Source organism: Hippoglossus hippoglossus, chromosome 17 (genome assembly GCF_009819705.1).
Source record: "Hippoglossus hippoglossus isolate fHipHip1 chromosome 17, fHipHip1.pri, whole genome shotgun sequence".
NCBI lineage: Eukaryota > Metazoa > Chordata > Actinopteri > Pleuronectiformes > Pleuronectidae > Hippoglossus > Hippoglossus hippoglossus.
Window position 1 is genome coordinate 1,319,138 of NC_047167.1, and position 21,664 is coordinate 1,340,801.

A 21,664-nucleotide genomic window follows, 5' to 3' on the forward strand; every position below is an offset into this window, starting at 1 on the left:
GTCCACCACCACTATGTCCAGTTGGTTAGCCAGCAGCTGTTGGTTAGTCTGGAATCTGAAGTCCCACAGGATCTTAGCTCTGTTGTTCTCAACCAACATCTGTGGTACATGCACACAGATGTCCCTGTACACTATCCCAACCATATTGTTATGCCTCTCATTGTATGATGTCCCAGCCAGCATTTTAAACCCTGCTACTATGTGCTGGACTGTTTCAGGGGCATCTTTGCATAGCCTGCACCTTGGGTCTTGTCTACCGTGGTAGACCCTAGCCTCTTTGGATCTTGTTCATAGGGCCTGTTCTTCTGCTGCCATGATTAGTGACCCTGTGCTGTCTAACAGACCAGCCTTTCCCAGGTCCTATTAGGACTGGCAAAGGCCTTTCCTTCCATGATAATGATGATGGTTTCATCATTACTGGGTTTCTGCTGTCTGATGTTTTCACAGTATTAACCCTTTCGCTGAGACTGCTTGTATCGTAGCTTTCCAATAGTCCCATATACTCAGCCATGTGCATGTATGTCTTATTCCTGTCGCCCATTTCTCATCAGTTTCTTGTTCTCCTGGTTCCCCACCATCTGACGCAACTGTTGATGGGATAGGAATCTTTTTTTGCGTTTATATAAAAAGTTCAATTCAATTTATATATAATATCGCACCAATTCATAATCAGAGATTATCTCAAGGGACTTTACATAGTAAGAATAAGACCTTACAAAATTATAAAGAAAGCCAAACAGCTCCAGCAATGAGCGGCACTTTGGCGACTGTGGAGAGAAAAAACTCATCATTAATTGGAAGAAACCTCTAGCAGAAGGATACTCTTGGGTGGTCATCTGCTCTGAGTGCTTGGGGTGAGCAGAGGAAAATGGGGAAGAGAGGAGAAGTGGGTGGGAAAGAGGGGAGGGAAGAGAGAGGGGGGGTGAGAGAGGAGAGAGAGACAGGAACAATTGTGAAATTGTCATATTTAAGCTCTGTCAGACTGTTTTAATGACAATAATAAGAGGGCTATTCATAGATGTGATGGTGTTATTACTAGTTAATAATAATTGTTTTCTGTTTAATTTGTCTTCCAGTTTTAATTTGAATAATCACATTCTGTCTCATTATCATCCCTCCCAAGAGTATTTGGTCTCTGTGTTTCCTCTGCCCATTGCCAGTTCGCCTTAATCCATAGCGTTTTACCCCTCAGGTGAGTTTTATGACCTGCTTTTTTGTGTTTTTGCCTTGTGCTTTGGATACCTCTGCTTGTGTGACTTATCTACTGTGTACCGATCATTAACGTTTTTGAACAATATTTACATTAAAACTCATTTATAATACATCATTGCATGTGCTTTTAAAATTATTGTTATATTGTTCTTGGTTATGCTAGACCTAAGTTTTCATAAGGGATGAAAATTGTATACTTCGATTACAACACATTTTCTTTATCAGTTGTTTCTCTCAATACCAGGGGTTTAAGATAAAATGTTAAAAGTTAAGCTTTGTTTTTATTTGCAAAACAGCTGACTTGCACTCAGAAATAACCCTAATGGAAGTCATATACTTTTAATTCTTAATATCAATTACAGTAATATCATTCTGGCCAATATGTATGGTTATAACAATTAACTTGAAATTTACTTTTTGCTTGAAATCCTAGAATCCCGTTTCTCATATTGGTCATCGAAATATCCAAACGTACTGTTTTTAGTGGGTGGCCTCCAAGCAAAACATTTAATTTGGTCGATATATGGAGGGGAAAAAATCTAAATGTTAAATCCTTTACATGGAGTAATAAAGCCTGCACTTCTATGTCACAGATAGATTATTGGTTAGTTTCTAACTGTCTAAATAGGAATAATAATTCTGTTAATATCATAACAACTCTAACAGACCACAGAGCTGTGTCTCTCCAAGTCTCCTTTAGGCCTAACTCTATCCAAACATTTAGAGGCTCAATTTTTGAGAGAAGTGTGATCCTTTCTATCTAAATCTTGAAAAAGAGAAGAAAGAGATAATTACTGAAATAACTGCTCTCACACATGTGACACCTGAAAATCTATCAGAGAATGATAAACAAGATCTACATCTACAGTAAAAAGAACTAAATGAAATTTAGAAAATGATAGCAGAGGGAGCATTTGTGAGGTCGAGGAGGGAATGGTTGGAGGAAGGGGAGCAAAACACTGCCTATTTTTTCCAATTAGAAAAATCCCATGGTGAAACTAATTCAAATCAAACACTCAATATAAATTAGTTATAACTGATGATCCTGCTAAGATAGCTAATTACTGTTCCTATTTTTATAGGAACTTGTATGACTCACAGTATAATGAGGTATCAGCTAAGAGTTTCTTAAAACATCTCACTGAAACAAAATCGATCCAAAATGATCAAAAAGATACTTGTGAAAGCCCAATAACCTGTTTCCCATGTACAGCTGTTAAAACCTTCTTTACAAATGTAAACTGCATGCAGGCACCTCTCCTAGATTTAACATATACCAGGGAGACAGGGCAGTCCACTCTCACCACTTGTTCTTGTTATGTGATGTGTTGTGTCTTCTTCTTCTTCTTCTTCTTCTTCTGTCTGCTCTCTCTCCCCAGTGTCCATTCAGGTGCCACCATTTCCCCTGCCTAGCAGCTGCAGTGTGTGAGTGTATGGGGCTGGGCTCAATCACCAATTAAGGCCATGATGGTTAAGAGGCCGGGTGAAGCGGACAGACGCACCAGTGGGCCAAGTGGAGGGATGCTGGTGAAGCCATATTATGAAACTTGAATGACGATGGCGTTAATTTCGATGGAATGCCACAAACAGGAAGTGGCTGTAACGTCATTGGACATGCTCCAATCTGCCTGAATATGGACATGTACAATAAGAGTCACTATGTGACAACAACAATATTTGGCAGCTGAGGCAGAATGGCTCAACCGCGCCACCTACTGGAAACTGCAAGTAGTCCTTCTGGTTCAAACTTCATTGGAATAACTTAAATTTTTCATAGCCGACTCAAGACACTAGCTGAATCGTGAGACATAATCAGCGAGCATTCTCTGGCGCCCCCCGATGGACGCGGGGGAACGCTCTGACATCCTCCCTGTCGAGTCCCGATCGAATGCCTCTTTTTGGGCCTCTGCGCGGTCGCTTCACTTCCCTGCAGTGTCTCAGCACCGCATTGTACTTGCTCGCAAGTCTAGTTTATATTGTTACTCCCCTCATCCCCCTTAACAACACTTTCAAAATAAATTTGATGAAACTATTTCTATTTGAGATCTGACATCAATCTTGAATTTTATTCCCTATTACATTTTATGTAAATGTTTAATTACTCAAAACTTGCAGGCCTTGCTCCCTTTTTGGTCTTTATTTTACAAACACAAATATTATATCTGTAATAATAATAGATTTAATCACAAATCATTATTCTTGGAAAACTGGTTTGTCCATGGTATTTTTCTGGTTACTCAACTTTTCAATTATAGTGTATAGTATAATGCCATACTCTGAATGACTACCATAACTCTTATTTTGGTCTTGTAAAGTGGTTTCACACACACATTCATACAGTTCAAACAGCACTTCTTTCTATAAGATTGCCCAAGGACACTTTAGCATGCAGATGGGGAAGACTGGGATCAAACTACCGGCCTTCTGGTTAGAGGATGACCGCTCCAACCCCTTATCCACACTCTTCTGCTTTTTGGCAAGAGGCAGGGGTTTGTTTACCACAAACCCCTGCCTCCAAAACATATCAATATTGCATTATTTAATTGATCCTACTACTGTCAAAATCACCTATCCACAAATGTAAATTTTCAAATTATAAACTTTTCTTTTTAGTTTTTGTAAATGAAGTCAAACAATATATCAATTCAAAACTAAAATACAAAAACAAAAAAAGCTCTGAAGACACTGAATTTATGTTCCCTCTATAATATTTTCAGTGGTTATTTCTGCTCGTCATGATTCCCTGGCATTATTTATGTTTCATGTTTTGTTATGTTTGTCTTGATAATTGTTAATGTTGCTGTTAATACAGCATGATTGAAAAAAAAAAATTCTAACAACAACCGGTTTACAGAAGATCTCGCGAAAAAATGTTAATATTGTTTTTCAGCAAGAAAATCTTTGGAAATTGAAGATACTGGGTATTGGTCAAAACAATGGGGAGAAGAAGCTTATTTCATCATCGTCATGTCACTTCATGCTCAGCAGGGGTCGCCATCCTGCAGATATTCATGGTCATTGGCTGATTCTTATAATGACCCAAAATGATTTGAAATTCATATTAATCAATATCTATAGATACAATGACAAACTGGAAAGAAAAAAAATTGAAACAAATTAAATTACATTTAGATCATTTGAAAATATCACGAGTAACTGATAATATTGTATTGGAGGTGATCTCAACTTAGTTCATGAGGAATTTTATGATAAAAAATCCTTCGAGACACCCAAATATCATATTTACTAACTTTTGCAATGTACAAAGTTTAACTGATGCATGGAGATATTTAAATCTAGACATACTCAAATATTCATGGTTCAGCTCAAATCACAGGGGGGGGGGGGGTAGAAATGTGTTAGCAGTGGATGTCTGCAGGTAGACGCCTGTCGATCAGTCGCAGTCCATCTCGACGCACCTAAAGCCCAGACACGCACTGGCCCTTTAACGAATGGAGCGCTCCATTCATATTCATAGGGGAGAACTGGCTGGCTGACATTCAGACGGACGAATACTTCTTTAAAATACAACGAGTAACGGAGATATACTGAAGGAGACCAGAGACAGAGTCTGCGTGTGACTGTGTAAATGAACAGAGCTGCTGTCAAATGTAGCCGGGGTACATTCAGCCGCACTCTGCACACCCGCTCCGCTGCCTGTGTGCTGGTGAGGAGACTGAGCTGCTGGGAGCTGCAGCAAGGCAGCGAGCGTTAGGACAACACTGACCAGGAAAGAGACTTATGGTTCCAAAATAAAAGCCAAAGAGGGAGCAAACTACCCTTGCGAAGCGACTGCTATGTGTGTAAAATAACAAACGCCTCTATGTTTTTTTTATTAAAACATTGTCTCGATCGATGAATCTTCTATTTTACACATTAGGATTCATTTTTAAGCCTTAACATTCATTTTGAGACATCACTATTGAATTGAAAAAGAGTACACAGTACAATAGTTTTATAGTTTCTTATATTTAAACTACAAACAACTAGGGACACTGTTTCAGGTTGTTGGGCATATTTAATTAAAACAAGCTGATATTCCCGTTTTGTTTTACAAACGAACAATATCAGGCGTTCTTTTTATAATATGCTACAACTTAACTTAACTTAGACGTAACCATTTTTTTTACAAACACCTCTTAACATAAGCTCCGTTTACAGTAAATCGTGGCAAACATTTGACCGTTACTGTGAAAGTAGTGACCGGAAATGCAGCCTTGTTGCCATGCGGCGTGACAGTGGTGCCGCTGGCTGGGAACAGGATGCTGACAGGCCGAGCAGACGCACCGATCCAACGGAGAAAAACCGCAGCAGCATCCTTTGTTTTCAGGAGCAGCATATTCAGGTAAGGTCGCCGAACTGGCTCAGCTGTGATGCCACATTGGCCGCCCGTTGAACTCTGAACGACTGGCCCCGGAATGACGCTGGTAACGTTATGTCGGACCTGTGTTTTTTTTCTCCATTTTTTCTGTCATGTCGAAAATATGGCTATTGTTCGGGTTAGTGTGAGACGGGCAGCAGCCTTTTGATTCACCGCAGCGTTTTGTCCGTGGAGCTGATTAGTGATGCTGGCAGGGGCTGCGGGCTCCTCGGTTATGTAAGCAGCGCTGCCGGTGAGGCGGCACAGCGCTGGCTCCGGCTCAGGAACACCATATTCCTGGCTGTGGGACACCCATGGCTGTGCTGCTTGTGCGGTGGGGGTTTGGCATTGCATTGCACCACCACCAGCGCGCATACACGCATTGCTCCGGGTCCCGTGTGCGTTGTTGCTTTCATTCCTGAGGTTACAGCTCGTTTTGAATGTGTTTTGGGTATTTGCCTCTATTTGTCTTATCATGTCTTGGTGTCGTTACTAAATAATATCTTGCACGTTGTCAAGTACCCTCCTGCGTAGGTGAGCGGAAAGTAAGACGTTGTTTTTTGAGTGCACGGGGTTTTTAAAATCAGGATAAATTGATGAGTGCATTGTTATGGAATGATGATGAGTTCAAATTAAGTTAAAATAAGTTACACCTATAATGGCGAAAGAAAAGCAATATTATTACACTGCCCACATGCAATCAATACGCACTTGGTTAAATGACAGTTGTGAAGCTAGGTGGAGGCTGATAGAGAAGAACATGTGTCTCAGTAACAACATTACCCTTTTGTAAAGACAGTCATCGAATGACACAAATAACTGACAATACAATAATACACCGGGGGTGTGGAATAGAATTAAGAGATGCTGTGAAATGACGGATGACCTGAGAGAGATAAAGGAAGACCCTGAATTTGGACCAAATAAACAAGATACAGCTTTTAATACTTGGGCAAGAAAGGGACTGACCTTATAAGGCAAAAAATGCAACCTATCACATTCACACTTCTTCTTCTGCTACCTACAAATGAGAAGTTAGATTCGCAATACAAAATAGGAATGAAGACCAACGGTGATTTACACCTACTTGTGCAATTTTTAATAAAGATCTGCAACAATGTTGAAGTATCACATGATCTCATCAGTTTATGCTATCTTAGAAAGCAGTCATGTACAAAAGGGCAAAACTAAAATGGGAAGAAGAACTTAATATATACATATCTGAGGGAAGTTGGAAGGAAATGAATTGTAATGTTCATACAACTACAGTATCTCCTTACTGTAGAGAATATGCATTGAACATATACACATGCTACTTTGTTACCTCATCACAGCAACCGAAATATAATTTAAAAAAAAACATCAAATGGCTGGAGGGAGTGTGGCGAATCCTATGCTAATTTTAGTCATGTTTTTTGGTCTCGCCCATCAGTGCAATTATTCTGGAATAAAATCAGGGAGGAAATCAATATTATTCTAAAAGGGGTTATCCAGCTGAACACAAATCTTGTGGTGCTTGGCAAAATGGAAGACAAGTACAAAACAAACATGATAAATACTTGTTAAGGATACTGCACATATAAGCACAGATAAGAAGAAATTGGCTCCAGAAAGTGTCCCCAAACAGAGAAATGGCGAGACACGGTTCAGCAAATATATCCAATGGAATGTCTAACTCACAAAATGAGGGGGAACTTAAACCTGTTTGAAAAGAGATGGTCTAAATGGTGAGTGAATACAAATTTGTGGAATGTGATGCTCCATGACAGTCACTTAGGGGAGCACTACCTTACCTAAAGTAAAGCATTCTACAGTCATTTTTTTCTCCTTTGTTTTCTGTCTCACATAATTTAGTTTTTAATTAAAAAACATTCTGTATATGTTGTTTTTCAGTTTGTTTTGTACACATGTAAATATGTATAAATATGTATGTCAATATGATTGTTATGATGTATCACTGGGTGATACATTTATGTATACTGTAAAAAGATGTCTGCCATCCTAGGTTTAGTGACATGGAGATGCATGTGGTGATGTGATGAAAAACAATATATATTTTTTTAAATGATGAAAACAAAAAAGTCAATACAAAGGGTGTAGTCTGTAAATACTTTTCTGGCCTTTTGGAACATGTGATATCAGCTGTGTAAAGTCAAGCAGCCAAGACTGGTGCTTACAGTTTATTCTGTGTTAAGCAGGTGGAAGCATCACACTGTGATGATCATAGGTTACCTCAGCAAGAACTGATGTACTGAAAGAAATAAACATATTGTACAAATATATAGAATGTCTTTCTACCTCATCTGTAATATTCAAGGTGATAATCTCTCACAGTGCTGTTGATAACAGTCCAGGTCAAGTCTCTCGACTTCTCTCAGTGTCAAAATATATTAATATATAATAAATATGAGTACTGTCAGGGTTTTTCCTACATATCTTCCTATCTGTCTCTCCCTCGCTTACACGCAGACAGCCAGACACATGCACACAGACAAACAGTGTCATCAGACAGGTGTAAACTCAGACTGGATAAAAACACCAGAATTAAATAAACTTAGGCAATGTATGGAGAGCCGGAGGAGATGGCAGGGCGCGCTCAGTTTTGCTCGATTTGTTTGGCAGTGCGCAGCGCGAATGACAGAGACACAGAGAGGAGCAGTAAATTACCGACAGATTCGGTCAAACTGTAAAACTAAACTTTTTTACGGTCCATCATGTATGAAAAGACCCAAAATGAACACTATTAACCGACTTAGTGGAGCTGTGCATGGCTCCCTTGGTGTCTGCCCCAGGCTTGGCGGCGCTGTGGCCGGGCTGTGTGCACTCTGGCCTGTGCAGTGGAGCTGTCAGGGGTCCTTGGGTCCGGGGCCCTGTGCTGTGCGCTCTGCCTGGGGGAGTGGAGCTGTGCAGGGCTCCCTGGTGTGTCCCCAGGGTCAATGTGCTATAAACATAAACAATTTAAACACCTTCCTCTGCCTGCTGCACCACCTCGCCAACTCATCTGAGCAGATAATCTCCCAGTTCATGTATGAAAGGCAACCTATGGATAAAGTCTGGACCTAATTTTCCGTAGATCCTCCGGGGGTCATGTCTGAAAATGGCTTTATTTCTCTTGACTTCAGATTTTAGATCAAACCAGTCTGTCAACTGTGTAACTTTTACTGAATGTCTAATGCATCCCATGTATCATTTTATTTTCAATTTCTATGTGCACACGGACCTGTTAAATAGGCATTTACCTACCTATAACTAGCACATACTTTTGATTTGAGAATACAATCGCATTCATGAACCCTAAGAACACAGGTACGAACAATTCAGCAGTTTAAGAACACATCATGAATCTGAATTTTCTTCTAAACTTTCTCAATAACAAATTTCAGAAAAAACATATTTTATTTGATGAATGAGGCCCATTCGCTGGTACAAATATTCTCTTGGACTCAGTGATGAACTGATTAGAATTTGGTGATCAAATGTCAAAGGTAAAGGTCACTATATCCTCACAAAGCACATTTTTCGCCTTGTGAAGGTGATATATCTGGAACGCCATCAAGGAATCCTTTCACATTTGGCACAAACATTCACTTAGGCTCAAGGATTAACTCACTTGATTTTGGTAGGCAAAGGTCAAAGGTAAATCTCACGATGACCTCACAAAGTATGTCTATGTTTTTCTTAAACCGGATCTCTTCAAATTAATATCTCAAACGACTTTAGGGAATCTTTCACATTTGGTACAAACATAAACTTGAGCTTGGATTTCATTTTAGTAGCCCAAGGTAAAAGGTCAAGGTCACGGTGACCTCACAAGTATGTATATGTTTGAGGGAATGTCTTCAAATTTGGTGCAAAACTTCACTTGAACTCAAAGATGAACTGATTATATTTTTGGTGCCTGGAGGTCAAAGGTCAAGGTCACAATGACCTCATGTTACTGTGTTTCAGTTGTCAAAAGTAAGGTTATGGTGAACTTTTATATGAAAAACAAGTATGTAGAAATATGTTCACAAAAACTGCACTGGTTGTCTGGTATAGCCACAGTGTGATAATTCTAGTTTAAATTAATAACCATAAGGCATCAGTTATTTTTTTCCACATACTGATACGTTACACCGCCTGTGTGTATGAGTGTGCATATGTACTGTGGCATTCAAGTGTATTTGTATTTGTGATATTTGTGTGATATTGCTATCCCTGCTACGGTTGCTTGGTGCATGATGTCACAATCTGAATTGAACCCCATTGGCTTTATCTTTCTCTCTTTTTTTTTTTTCTTTCCTGATTTCAGATTGTGTGGCGAGCTGAAAAGAGAGTTGACGGGGCCGAGAAGAGGCAGTGAGGCTTTCATTTCCTGCCGTCCTCTGCTTTTCCTAGGGCCCTGTGGAAGCACTCATCCACACCACTGTCCTCACTTCTCAGTACTCTCTTACCTCCTTTCCATTGTGTCACTGCTCTCCCTCTCTCTTTTCATCCATCTTTCTGTCCATCTTGCTTGATGAATAGCTCCAAACCTAAGAACCACAGACTAATAGAGACCTCTCATCAAAGACCAGTGAAGAGCTGCTAACAGAAAGAGACTGTCCTTCACATGCAATGCAGTAGAATATTTGACTGGAGTACCAGTAAGTCTGGCTCAGGCAATGAGGAGGGTCAGGAGCTTCATCTCATTCTAAACTTTCTCTTCTCCACCTTGAGTCTTCATGTTTTGGGGGTCCTGCGGCTTCCCTGCCCTCCGTCGAACCCCCCACACCTCCAGCCACCACGGCCGGCCACCCCAGTCGCCTCGTTGCCATGCCGACAGAGGCACTGCCACAAGACCTGCCAGATAGCAAGGCTGCTGGCCCTGCGACGGCCTTCAATTCTGCTGTACCCCTCCGCATACTCAACAAGGGCCCTGACTACTTCAGAAAACAGGTACTGTTACATTACTCTGGAATCTGCTGTGTGTGTGTGTGTGTTAGTTATAACAAAATATTTTATGAATTGTATCACATTGGGCAATGCAAAATACACTGCTCAAAAAAATTAAGGAAACACTTAATCGTCACAGTATAACACCAAGTCAGTTAAACTTCAGTTATATCAATCTGTCCATTCAGGTAGCCAAAGTGATTGTGATTCTGTTCCACCTGCTTTGGTGCAAATGAAAGTGTCAACAGGTGAAATGGAGAGGCAAAAGCAAGACAACCCCAAAGAAGGAAATGGATTTACATGTGGTGGCTACAGACAGCTGCTCTCTCCTCATCCTTCCTGACTGATTCTTCACTGGTTTTGTGTTCTGCTAGTGTCCTTGTCACTGCTGATAGCATGAGGTGGTACCTGCAGCCCAATCAGGTTGCACAGGTAGTCCAGCTCCTCCATGATAGCACATTTACCATATGTGCGGTCAGAAGAAGGTTTGCTGTATCTCCCAGCACAGTCTCAAGAGCATGGAGGAGATCCCAGGAGGCCGGCAGTAACACAAGGAGAGCTGGACAGGGCCGTAGACAGGCATCAACCCAGCAGCAGGACGAGTATCTGCTCCTTTGTGGTAGGAGGAACAGGAGGAGCACTGCCAGAGCCTGACAAAATGACCTCCAGCAGTTTACTGGTGTGCATGTTTGTGACCAAACTGTCAGAAACAGACTCCATGAGGGTGGCACGAGGCCTGACGTCCTCTAGTGAGACCTGTGCTCACAGCACCCAGCAGCTCGATTTAGCATTTGCCAGAGAACAGCAGAATTGGCAGGTCCGTCTTAACAAATGACAGCAGGTTCACACTGAGAACATATGACAAGCGTGAAAGTATCTGGAGACACCGTGGTGAACGTTATGCTGCCTGTGACATCATCCAGCATGACCGGTTTGTCAGTGGGTCAGTGATGGTCTGGAGAGGCATATCCTTGGAGGGTCGCACAGACCTCCATGTCATAGCCAACGGTACCCTGACTGCTGTTAGGTACCGGGATGAAATCCTCAGATCGACATTGACTGGCCCTCACGTTCCCCTGACCTAAATCCAATTGAGCAACTATGGGACGTTATGTGTAAGTGTATCCGACGCCGCCAAGTCCTGCCACAGACTGTCCAGGAGCTCACTGATGATTTCACTGTGATGAAATCCACGCAAGTTTGATCAGCCTGTGATTACAGTTTTTTGCTTTGATTATGGGTGTGGTTTTAAAAACAGCCCTCAATGGGTTGGTGATTTGGGTTGCCACTGACTGTTGTTACGTCATTTTGTCCTCAACAAATTATACAATGTACATCAGTAAAGATTTTCAACTTTAATAATTAGTTCATCACGATCTGATGTGTGATTTAAGTGTTCTCTTAATTTTTTTGAGCAGTAAGACAAAGTGTTAAACAGAGAATTTATTGAAGTCAGAGTTAATTCTGTCCTGCTCTGTTAAAGTTTACCATGGACCTGGTCCGCTTTAGCCCTTTTGTGATTGCATTTCCACTTCTCTTGTACTGACTATAACCAACAAATGATGGTATCCTGTCTTTAGCTGTGTCCTCTACTGCCAATCAACTAACATATACAATTTGGAGTTTAATGTGGAGCAGTTATATTATTACTGTTACCTGATAATTTAACCTCAGATCAGTAGCAGTACTTACACTGATCCAACAGATTGGACCGGTATTTGCTGATGAGAGCCATCGAGAAATAAATGAGAGTAGCTCCAGTAGTAAAGCAGTGTTCTGGTTCTGTTAGCATGATGGCTCATTGGTTAGTGCTGTTGTATGGCTCTGCCCTGATGCATGTAGGTTTTGCTCTGGATATGTATGGATGAAGGGATATAATATGTGTGTTTAAAAGATGGATAAGTGTTGTAATCATTAACATACATTATGCTAAATCTGTGTCTCAGGTGGAACCTAACCCAAAGCGCCTAAGTGCTGTTGAGAGACTAGAAGCTGACAAAGCCAAGTACGTCAAGAGCCAGGAAGTTATCAATGCCAAGCAAGAGCCTATCAAACCATCCGTGCTGGCAAAGCCTACTGTCTGTCACCCACTGCTGTCCAAGAGAGGCTCTGGGATTGGTGGAGGAGGAAATGGAGGCGGGATACCTTTCAAAGCATCGAATAACAATGCGAAGTCAGACACATGTGCAACAAGCAGTGGCGGCAGCAAACGGGAGAATTTAAACCTGGAGATACTCAAAAATCTCCTAAATTCATCGTCCTCTTCAGGCGCTGGACCTGAAGGACTAGGAGGTGGAGCTAAGAGTGCTGTACTGATGAGGTCATCGATGGAAATGGCCAAGAGTTGGATGCCATCAGGGTAAACACTGCAATTCCTATGTATTGTGTAAATTACTAGATTCAGATCATTGTAACAGTTTTGTAGGGAAAATGTTTGGGACAAAATTAGCTTATCTGTTACCCTCTCACTGCCTCTGCCATATCTGCTGAAGCCTCACTAAGCTAAGACAGCTAGCAGTAGATACATGTGAAGCCCAGTCGCTGCTTTCACGTGTCAGTAAAACAGACGGTTCTAATTTTATTTGAGAGCCATTTCTGGGTTGATACAGATATTGGGCCTCATTCACCAACCGTTCTTCAGAAGAAATGTCTTCTTAAGACCCACTCACGCAGTTTTACGAAGATTCTGACATTCAGCAATGTTTTCTTTTCTCAGATTTGTTCTTAGGTAAGTACAGAATCCACGCAGACTCAAGAGCACACTTGACAACTGAAATGCTTGTGTAAAATAATCAGTTATTGTGTTTTTTACTTTTTATCATACAGTTGTATAATAAGATTTATATTACCATAACATTTTATCCTTTTGAAGAGGAGAACACACATACGGTCTGCAAAATATATATATATATATATATATATATATATATATATATATATTTTAACCCATTAACATGTTAAAGAGGAAAATATCTTTAGGTTTTACACACTAGTGTTTACATATAAAATGTATCACATAGTTTTACTGCTACAGCTTTTAGTTTAAATGTTCTGTCCACACACTGTAGCCTGTTAATTCTGTAGAGTTTATTTCTGTTCTGAAACGAGAGATGGCTCAGGAGATGTAACTGCACCACACGGTGCGCACCCCACCCAGGTCTGTGGACGCACCCAGGTCGCTGGGTTCAGTGGGTTCAGACCTAAACCTGAATATTATTCAAAACATTTAGTCTGAACCTGGCCCAGCATGTCCGTTCTCACTAGGTCCCATCAGGCTCAGGTCGAGTAACCACAGACGCTCAGTTGAGGGTTCAGTGCTCTGTTTCCAATGATGTGCTGCACCTTTCTTTTCTTTTTCCTTCACCCTCTCTCCTCTGTGTTTGGCAATATTTATTTGACGTCAAATTTTTTTAGTTCAATTATGCAACTTTCTCCTGATACAGCTTTCACTGAACGTGTAAGTGTATCCCATGTATCGTTTTTTTTTGTGGTATTTTATATTCACTGCTGACACTGCAAAATGGAAAAACTGATTTTCGTTCAATCATTCCTGACTTCTCAAATGTTCTTTTCAATTTCTGTGATTTCTGTGTGCACACAGCACTGCAGTCTAGTGCCCTTTTATGGGCATTGGTGGTAAATGCCACCAGCTTACAAACACATGGCATTCATCAAAATAAGAACAGAAATACGAATAAATCATAGTCTTCTTAGAACACTTATTAAGGATATATTTAAGAAAATTCTTAAGAATATATTGACGAATGAGGCCCGATGAAACAATATTTATCTTGGCTCTAAGAAATCCGGTCAATCATTGATGTATTGTTGTGTGGGGAAGTCTGGATGGATTCTGGAGCAGTGATCTAAAAGAGATGTGGGGATTCAATTCAATTTTATTTGCCGTGCACCAAATCACAACATACATTATCTCAAGTAACTTTACATAGTAAGATATGGTAACGGTGGCAGTATTAGTGGTTCTGAGGTAACCCTGTGCATTTTTTTTTTATATGTGAAGGACATGTCCAAGCTAAAAGTCATATGACCTCCTCATTATTACATTTATTTATTTTTCTTTTTTCTATTCCTAGGATCCCATTAACATACCGATCTACAATGACACTTAATGAGCGACCTCCAGACTCAGGTCCCAGTCCAAGCACCTCACACTCTCTCCGCTCCTTCTCCCATTCCCTGAAGGTCCCCCCGATCAACAGCGGGGGACGTCATAGTCCACAACAAGGAGGAAACCTCAACCTCAGCAGACGAGTCCTGGACGAAAGAGGAGGCAAGGGAGTCATTGATCGCTCTCGTTCTCCACTACCGCCTCTGCTCACCTCCCACTCCTCCTCTGACCTCTTGCGACTGTGCAATGGCAAGCCACTCCGCACTGCCCGATCCAGCAGCTCCTCAGCTCCTCCCCTCCCTCCAAAACCTAACCCTGCATCCCTTCCTCCTCCCATACTTTCCTTGTCAATGCGTCCCCCTCAACCAAATCCATCTGCCACACCCTGTGACAACACCGCCCCTCAATCGCTACCTTGTGATTTTGGAGACCCTTCCAATACTTCAATCAATCCCCACCTGGAGGTAGAGCTTGGCTCATCTGTAGCTTGTCGCTCCTCACTACACAGATCTAAATCAGACCTGTCAGACCGGTATGCCCGGGCTGGAGCTGACGTGGAACGCTTTTTTAACTACTGTGGCCTCGACCCAGAGGAGCTTGAGGCAGTTGGTCCAGAGAATTTTGCACGAGCCAACTCAGACATTGTCAGCCTGAACTTCCGATCAGCTTCTATGATCTCCTCCGAATGCGACCGCTCACGGCAATCCTCCAATGATGGGTTGTCAGACGGGGAAGAGGGTGAGGACGAGGAGGAGGAGGCTGGGGAGCGTGTTCCATATGGAATCTCAGCTGTGGAACGAAATGCAAGAGTCATTAAGTGGCTTTACAGTATCAAACAGGCAAGAGAGACACAAAAGGTGTCACATGTTTAGGACAAGCACTACAGAAAAACTGCCTTGTGTTTCAGAATGGATAGATGGATTATTGAATGGATCAAATAGAAAGTCTGCCAGGTCTATCCAAACTAGGTGAGGAAATTAATGAATAGATTAAGAAACGGACTCTTGTCATCCAAGGTCTAGATTAACACCAAGGAAATGTAGGGAAATATGAATGGATGGATAGGAACATAATCATACATCTGGAGAAACAAATAAACAAAGGACATATAAGTAAGTAAACAGTTTCCCTATGGACACAGTTTAAACTGACAGACACATAAGTCCAAGGACCCATAAAACCACATCTTCACTATAACGGATTACAGGCCTTTCTCACAGAGTACATTTTGGCTTGTCAGACAGGGGTAGAGGGGTGTAGAGCGGTCATTCTCTAACAGAGGGTTGGCACTTCGATCCCAGCCTTCCCCATTCCGCATGCCAAAGTGTCCTTGGGCAAGATACTGAACCCCAAAATTGCCCCTTTTCATAGAGAAAGTGTTGCAACAGATGCCCTGTATGAATGTGTGTGTGAATGGGTAAATGACAAAAACTGTACTGTAAAGCGCTTTGAGTGGTCATCAAAAATAGAAAAGCGCAATATAAATACAGACTATTTAATTTTAGTTGCAGGCTGGTTTCTAAATTTGTTTCAAAATACAATCATTGCCCATATCTCTGATGCGTTCTGTGAGTTGATAGCCCTGATTCTTTGCACATTCACGGCTGTTTCCCCAGTTGGAGAAATGGGTGACCATTCAATGCATTTGAAGTGGGATTGTAAATAGAGACATCATCTAAATATAGTGGCTTCAGGAAGAATTCAGACCCCTCACTTTTTGGGAATTTTTTCTAGTGTTTTGTTGATTCAGTTTTAAATGGATGAAATTTAAATTTTTCCTGTCAGTGTACTAATCCAGCTAATGATTCATAATGACCAAGTGAAAACATGTTTTTAAAATTGTTTGTTAACTTGTTCAAAGCTGTCTTCAGACAAATTTGTGTCCGGACTATCCCCGCAATTAGCCTTTCACACATGATCAACGCAGCGGGAGTTCTCTCCTCAGACCCGTTAACAACAGCAAAAACTCCTCTGCGGGATTCAGGTGAGGGGTAGTGCTGGAGGCAGAGGCAGTAAGTAACACATTCATTCTGCTGTGGAGTTCAGGTGATTTTGTATACAGCACATGGACACCACAAACTCGCTTGACATCTTCATCGTCTTCTACTTGTATGGCTCCACTTTTTAATCGTGAGATGTTTGGTTTCCTTTTGTTTTTTTTTGCGTCTGTTGTGTGTTAGAAGCATCATCAGTACATCATACTAGAGTAATAGAGCTAAAGTATAGTGCGATTTGTCCCCTTCTGAATTTCAAGGCAGTTGTCCAGTTGTTGGACTGAGCAACAGGTATTAGTTCCACTTGTGCTTTTCTTGCAATGACAAGTCAAAAAGTCCACTTTGGAAAATGCCAGTCATAGTGTTCAAATCTCTAATTAAACAAACTTGGAAAAGGTCCTGCACTCTTAGAAAAACAGATATGGAACTCTATCTGTCAAAAACTAGAAAGCACTTTGGAAAGACAGCTTTGTGAAGCTACTAGATACTTGTTATAGGTGACCGTTAAATGAATAATTGATCAAGTCACTACTTATTTAGTGAGTCCCAAAGTCTCACTACATTGGTAATGAATCAAGTTAACTATGACATTGCAAGGTTCTGAGAAACATGAAACATGAGTGGTGGCAAGCTAGCTTTCAACAAGTTTTAACTTGTGGTAATATCAATATCAAAATTACTCATTTAAGGCTTTAAAGTGTGTGAAGATTGAGTGACAAAGAAAAAAAGAGGACATTGGCAGTGAGAGGTTAAGACAGATAGACACATGATATCAAATCTAATATCTCAAACATACTTATCCATACAGCATTAAGGTATTTGTGCTAACAGGCCAATTTTATTAACAATGTTCTTATCAACCTGTTAATTTTAAGCAATACAACATTGCACTGGAGAGTTTTAGTGTCCTATGATGATATATGGTTATTCAGTGGCTGTACTACACTGACAATATATTTAGAATTCATTCACAATTTGGTTAAATGTACAAAATATTGTTTACAAGTGATTTAGTGATTTAACTTGTTTGGTCCACTTAGCTTCTGGTCAGTCTGACATAGTAGACATGTGATGAAAATAAGAGCAGTTCATTTAAAGATGAACTGCTCTTAAATGTGTATGGCTACCAGGCTCTCAAAACCCAGAAAGGTTTGACCCTGATCATGTGACAATTTCCCTGATTCATGTTATCTGAACAACGCAGTCCAGTTGCAGTCTCCCTCAGTCAAGGTCAATGCAAATTGAATACCCAAATCAGGTTTCTGTAATCCAGATGTTTTTCTCATTTGTGGGTCCATCCTGCTCTGATGATAATGCAGGAGGAGATCAGCCAAACTGTCCAATCAATGGCTCACTGGTCTGTTCATATGGCTTCATGTTTACTTCTCCTAGTTCAATTATAATATGTCAGTAATAAGTCACTGGGTGAAAACTAAATCAACCAAACTACAGGTGGGGCCTGAAATCTGTACTCATATTATAAAGTACATGCCACTGTCAATATCACTTTTCCTTCAGTAAAATATACTTTTATATCACATGCCAAGCTGCAGAATCCCTGAGCACATCCAATGAGTCATGGGTTTCGCAAGCATAACTGCCCACAACACAGATTGGCAGTCGGGTAAGATGAACAGCACTCAGTGCATTTCTCAATAGTAATGTTGCAGGACACCAAAACTCTCCTTTCAAAACAATGTCCGTAAAACTCTGTCATAATGTACGCCGCCATTCTAATACATGCACACTGAAAGTAATACTTGTGAAGCTGTTCATTATTACTAATATAGGACGTATTATAAATGGAAAGGGTGATTGTGGTCATGTTATATGTCAGCATTCTCTCCAAAGTTTTTTTATAATTGCTTGTCCTATAAATCGCAAACACACAAACTTCACCAGAGATTCTGCTGTATGTCAAAAAAACCCAGTAGGCAGCATTCATCATAAACACCTTGTTGATGTTGATGTTCTCAGCTCTGCTTTCTCTCTGTTGGCAATTCAGTCCCCAAAGCCAGCCGTAGAATGTGTAGCTTTAAAAGCCCCTGTGTGTTCCTCGATAATAAAGAGAGGTGGGTTGCCAAATTTGCCTCCGCTATTACCTTTGTCATCTGTATCCATATCTGTAAGTTACTGATATGCCTCAAAGTCTGAAGTTATATCGATATGAATGCAATGCCTCAGTCACCATTAACCATCAGTGTATCTGTCACCCCACCACCTTCCGTCACCTCATCAACAGCAACAGCTCTGGGTTTGCCTTACTTCACCTCACTATAGGTATCTGGTTTGGAATTCACATGGTGACTACATAGTGTGTAGGAGATAGCAGGGAAAGATGAGGCACAATTTAGTTAAAGTGACTATGGACTTTTCTGCCATCACTATCAGCTTGGTTACTGTCAAGAAACATCTCAAATAATTTGAAACTAGAAACATTCATCTCAGTACTGTGATGAAGGCAGAGCAAACCATCCAGTTGTATTATTAAATTATTGAAATTATATTTGTTAAATGGAAGTTGTAATTCACCATTGAAACCAAAAGTGATCAAATATCACCAAAAGTGACATTGCTCATCATTTGATGAAAAGGAAAGGTTAGTAGAAGTATGGCCTTGAAATAAAACAAGAGAACATCTAACATGTTCAAATAAAGCTGTCATGTCATGAAATTTCACTTTTAATGCACACTTCTCACTAAATTAGACTCAAGTTGAAGTGAAGTGGCCAGCTGGGAGACTCTCCCCCTCTCCTCACTCTGACCTCAGGGCTGTGCCTGCATGTTTGACACCCCCTCCAACCCCCGGCCGGACCCCAGTAAATCCTGCTGCTTCTCAGCATAAGCATTAATAATAACAATACTGTACTGTTCTGGCAGTATAATCATGCTTCACAGTCACTGGTGTTTTTTTAGCTTGGATTGACAGTTCTTTTGTGTTACCTGCTTTGTTTAACTTTTTTCTTGTGTGTGTACATGCTGTAAGAAAATGTATATAAAGCCATGCGTTGGATTTTATTTTTTCTCTGTCTGAAGGTTTATGTAAAGAAAAGATTCTAAAAAAATTTTAAAAAATCAGATGTTTGCCCTTAGTACAGACGTTTCAGATCAAACTGGGCAGGATTGTTTCAGAGAATATGAGACTATGTTTTTCAACATGGAAACTGCTCATTTTTGCTTGACTGAAAACAAAAAACATGTCAATGTTCAGTTTATTTTGCATTACTTCAATGAATGTTTTTGATTGCCATCTTTTGTCACTGATGTGTTTTTCATGTGTTTATTACTTGAAGGAAAATGTGGCATAATAACAGGCTAATGGCACACTGAAATTCCTGAGTCTGGGACCATAAATGACCATTCCAAAGTATTTTCTCAATGTTTTCTCAAGGTAACCTATGAGTCATGAGTGCCGATCTGCTTCAGTACACATTAACAGATCTTGGTTAATCCAGAAGCCACTCTCACAGTTTACTAGGGACTGTTTCTTTAGTAAGGATTATTATGTCAGCTTGCCAGACAGCCTCTCAGCCACACTAACTCCAGACTTTAACTTGTCTCTTGAGCTTAAGAATCATATCTCATGGAATCAGGAATCAGTATTCTGTATTTGATTGCCTAAAATCTGTCAGAGTCAGCACAGTCAGCACTATTGCCATACCATTATACCAGGGCGGCTTGTTAATACTGGGCTCTGGGGCGCTACTCCCTCCAACATCCTGAGGAAGAAAAGCCTATTTAAACATGTTAAACATAACTTGATAAGATAAGAATAGTTTACTCATGCAATGCACCTGGTAGACCATAAGTGCCACAATAGAAATTGTTTTCAAATTGTATTTGGTTAATTTCTTTTTATATATAGATACTTTCTGGTGTGGGGTGCCGGCCAAATGAGAGTGAGTCCTTAAACTTTTGGCAAACAGGACCTGAGGCTGCTCTTTATTTGGTTGTTGCAGGTTTTCCACGGGGCATATCTCTCTGTGCCAAAGACACTTTTATTTACAACAAATTGATATTGACTTATGTTTTTCTAATCTAATGTGATTGGTCGACCTTCAACGCCATCTCAGGTACATCCACCATCTCTGAGTTACTTCCGCTGCGAGCTGACCGGCAAAGGTATGGCGACTTCAAGCTAAACTGAGGCAAATTCGAGAATTTCTTTACAAAAACACCCTTTCACAAGTAAAAAGAGGATAAAGGAGCTTGGTCCGAATCGGCCAGATTTACAGATTCAGCAGCTGGCAAGTGATACAGACAAACTTACACCCGGGGCTTCTCCCGCTGTTGATATGATAAACGGAGTTGACAAACCAGATGTGGCTTAAGTAATGTCTTGTACTGCTTCCCCTGTTTGCTATTTTTAAAGTGTCGGCACAGAGGTACTGAGGACAACGACGGGGTGCAAGACTTAAAACCTCTCTCTTATAAATGCAAACGGCATGAAAGTTGCCGCAGTTGTTTAGACAACACAACAAGGCTACATTGTTGTGGCAGGCTTAGCATTTATCAGTAGCTTGATGAAGGCTACAGGATTGGTATACTGTGTATACTATATATAGTATACACAGTATCATGTTTTTGTTGAGTCTGGCTTCAGTTTGTTTGTCCCCCCCCAATAAATGTTATCACCAGCCACCACTGCATTATATCTAATATTGTTCCAGCCACTTACATATGCACATGCACTGGACCTTGTCACCAGCCCACCTTGATTCAGGTTCACTTTCATTGTTATTCATTCTCATACAAAATATGCAGCTGACCAAAAAGGTATTGGGCTGAATGGGCCAAAGTGTCAGTTGATTAGTTGGTCAGCAGGACTTAAACAAAAACTGCTTTACAGTTTTCCATGAAACAGAAGGATAGGATTTGGGCCAAGAAAGAACGCATTCAATTTTGGTGCAGATTCACAGAAAGGGGTTGATCAGGAAGTTTTTTTCACTTTGTTTAACATTGCATTTTTTTTACATTTTCACCAATTTCCCAGGAAATAATGTATAGATTTTAATGAAAGAAATGAGTCATATTTAGGGGACTTGATTACTGTTG

General features: G+C 40.6%; 1 protein-coding gene across 2 annotated transcripts; it reads left to right on the forward strand.

The window, feature by feature from the left end:
* Positions 1-5,430: 5,430 nt before the first annotated feature.
* Positions 5,431-17,329, forward strand: fam110b (family with sequence similarity 110 member B). Of its 2 annotated transcripts, XM_034612731.1 has the most exons (5): positions 5,431-5,557; positions 9,864-10,489; positions 12,433-12,845; positions 14,581-15,506; positions 15,543-17,329. In XM_034612731.1, the coding sequence occupies exons 2-4, from the start codon at positions 10,367-10,369 to the stop codon at positions 15,485-15,487; spliced, it is 1,443 nt and encodes a 480-aa protein (XP_034468622.1). In that variant the 5' UTR covers positions 5,431-5,557; positions 9,864-10,366; the 3' UTR covers positions 15,488-15,506; positions 15,543-17,329. The 2 variants fall into 2 exon arrangements, with proteins under 2 accessions (XP_034468622.1, XP_034468621.1); XM_034612730.1 differs by having other exon boundaries at positions 14,581-17,329.
* Positions 17,330-21,664: the final 4,335 nt, after the last annotated feature.

Coding starts and splice junctions, on each gene's coding strand:
- fam110b (XM_034612730.1), top strand. CDS start 10,367: ATGCCGACAGAGGCACTGCCACAAGACCTGCCAGATAGCAAGGCTGCT. Junction 10,490..12,432: donor CTGACTACTTCAGAAAACAG/GTACTGTTACAT, acceptor TCTGTGTCTCAG/GTGGAACCTAACCCAAAGCG. Junction 12,846..14,580: donor AAGAGTTGGATGCCATCAGG/GTAAACACTGCA, acceptor TTCTATTCCTAG/GATCCCATTAACATACCGAT.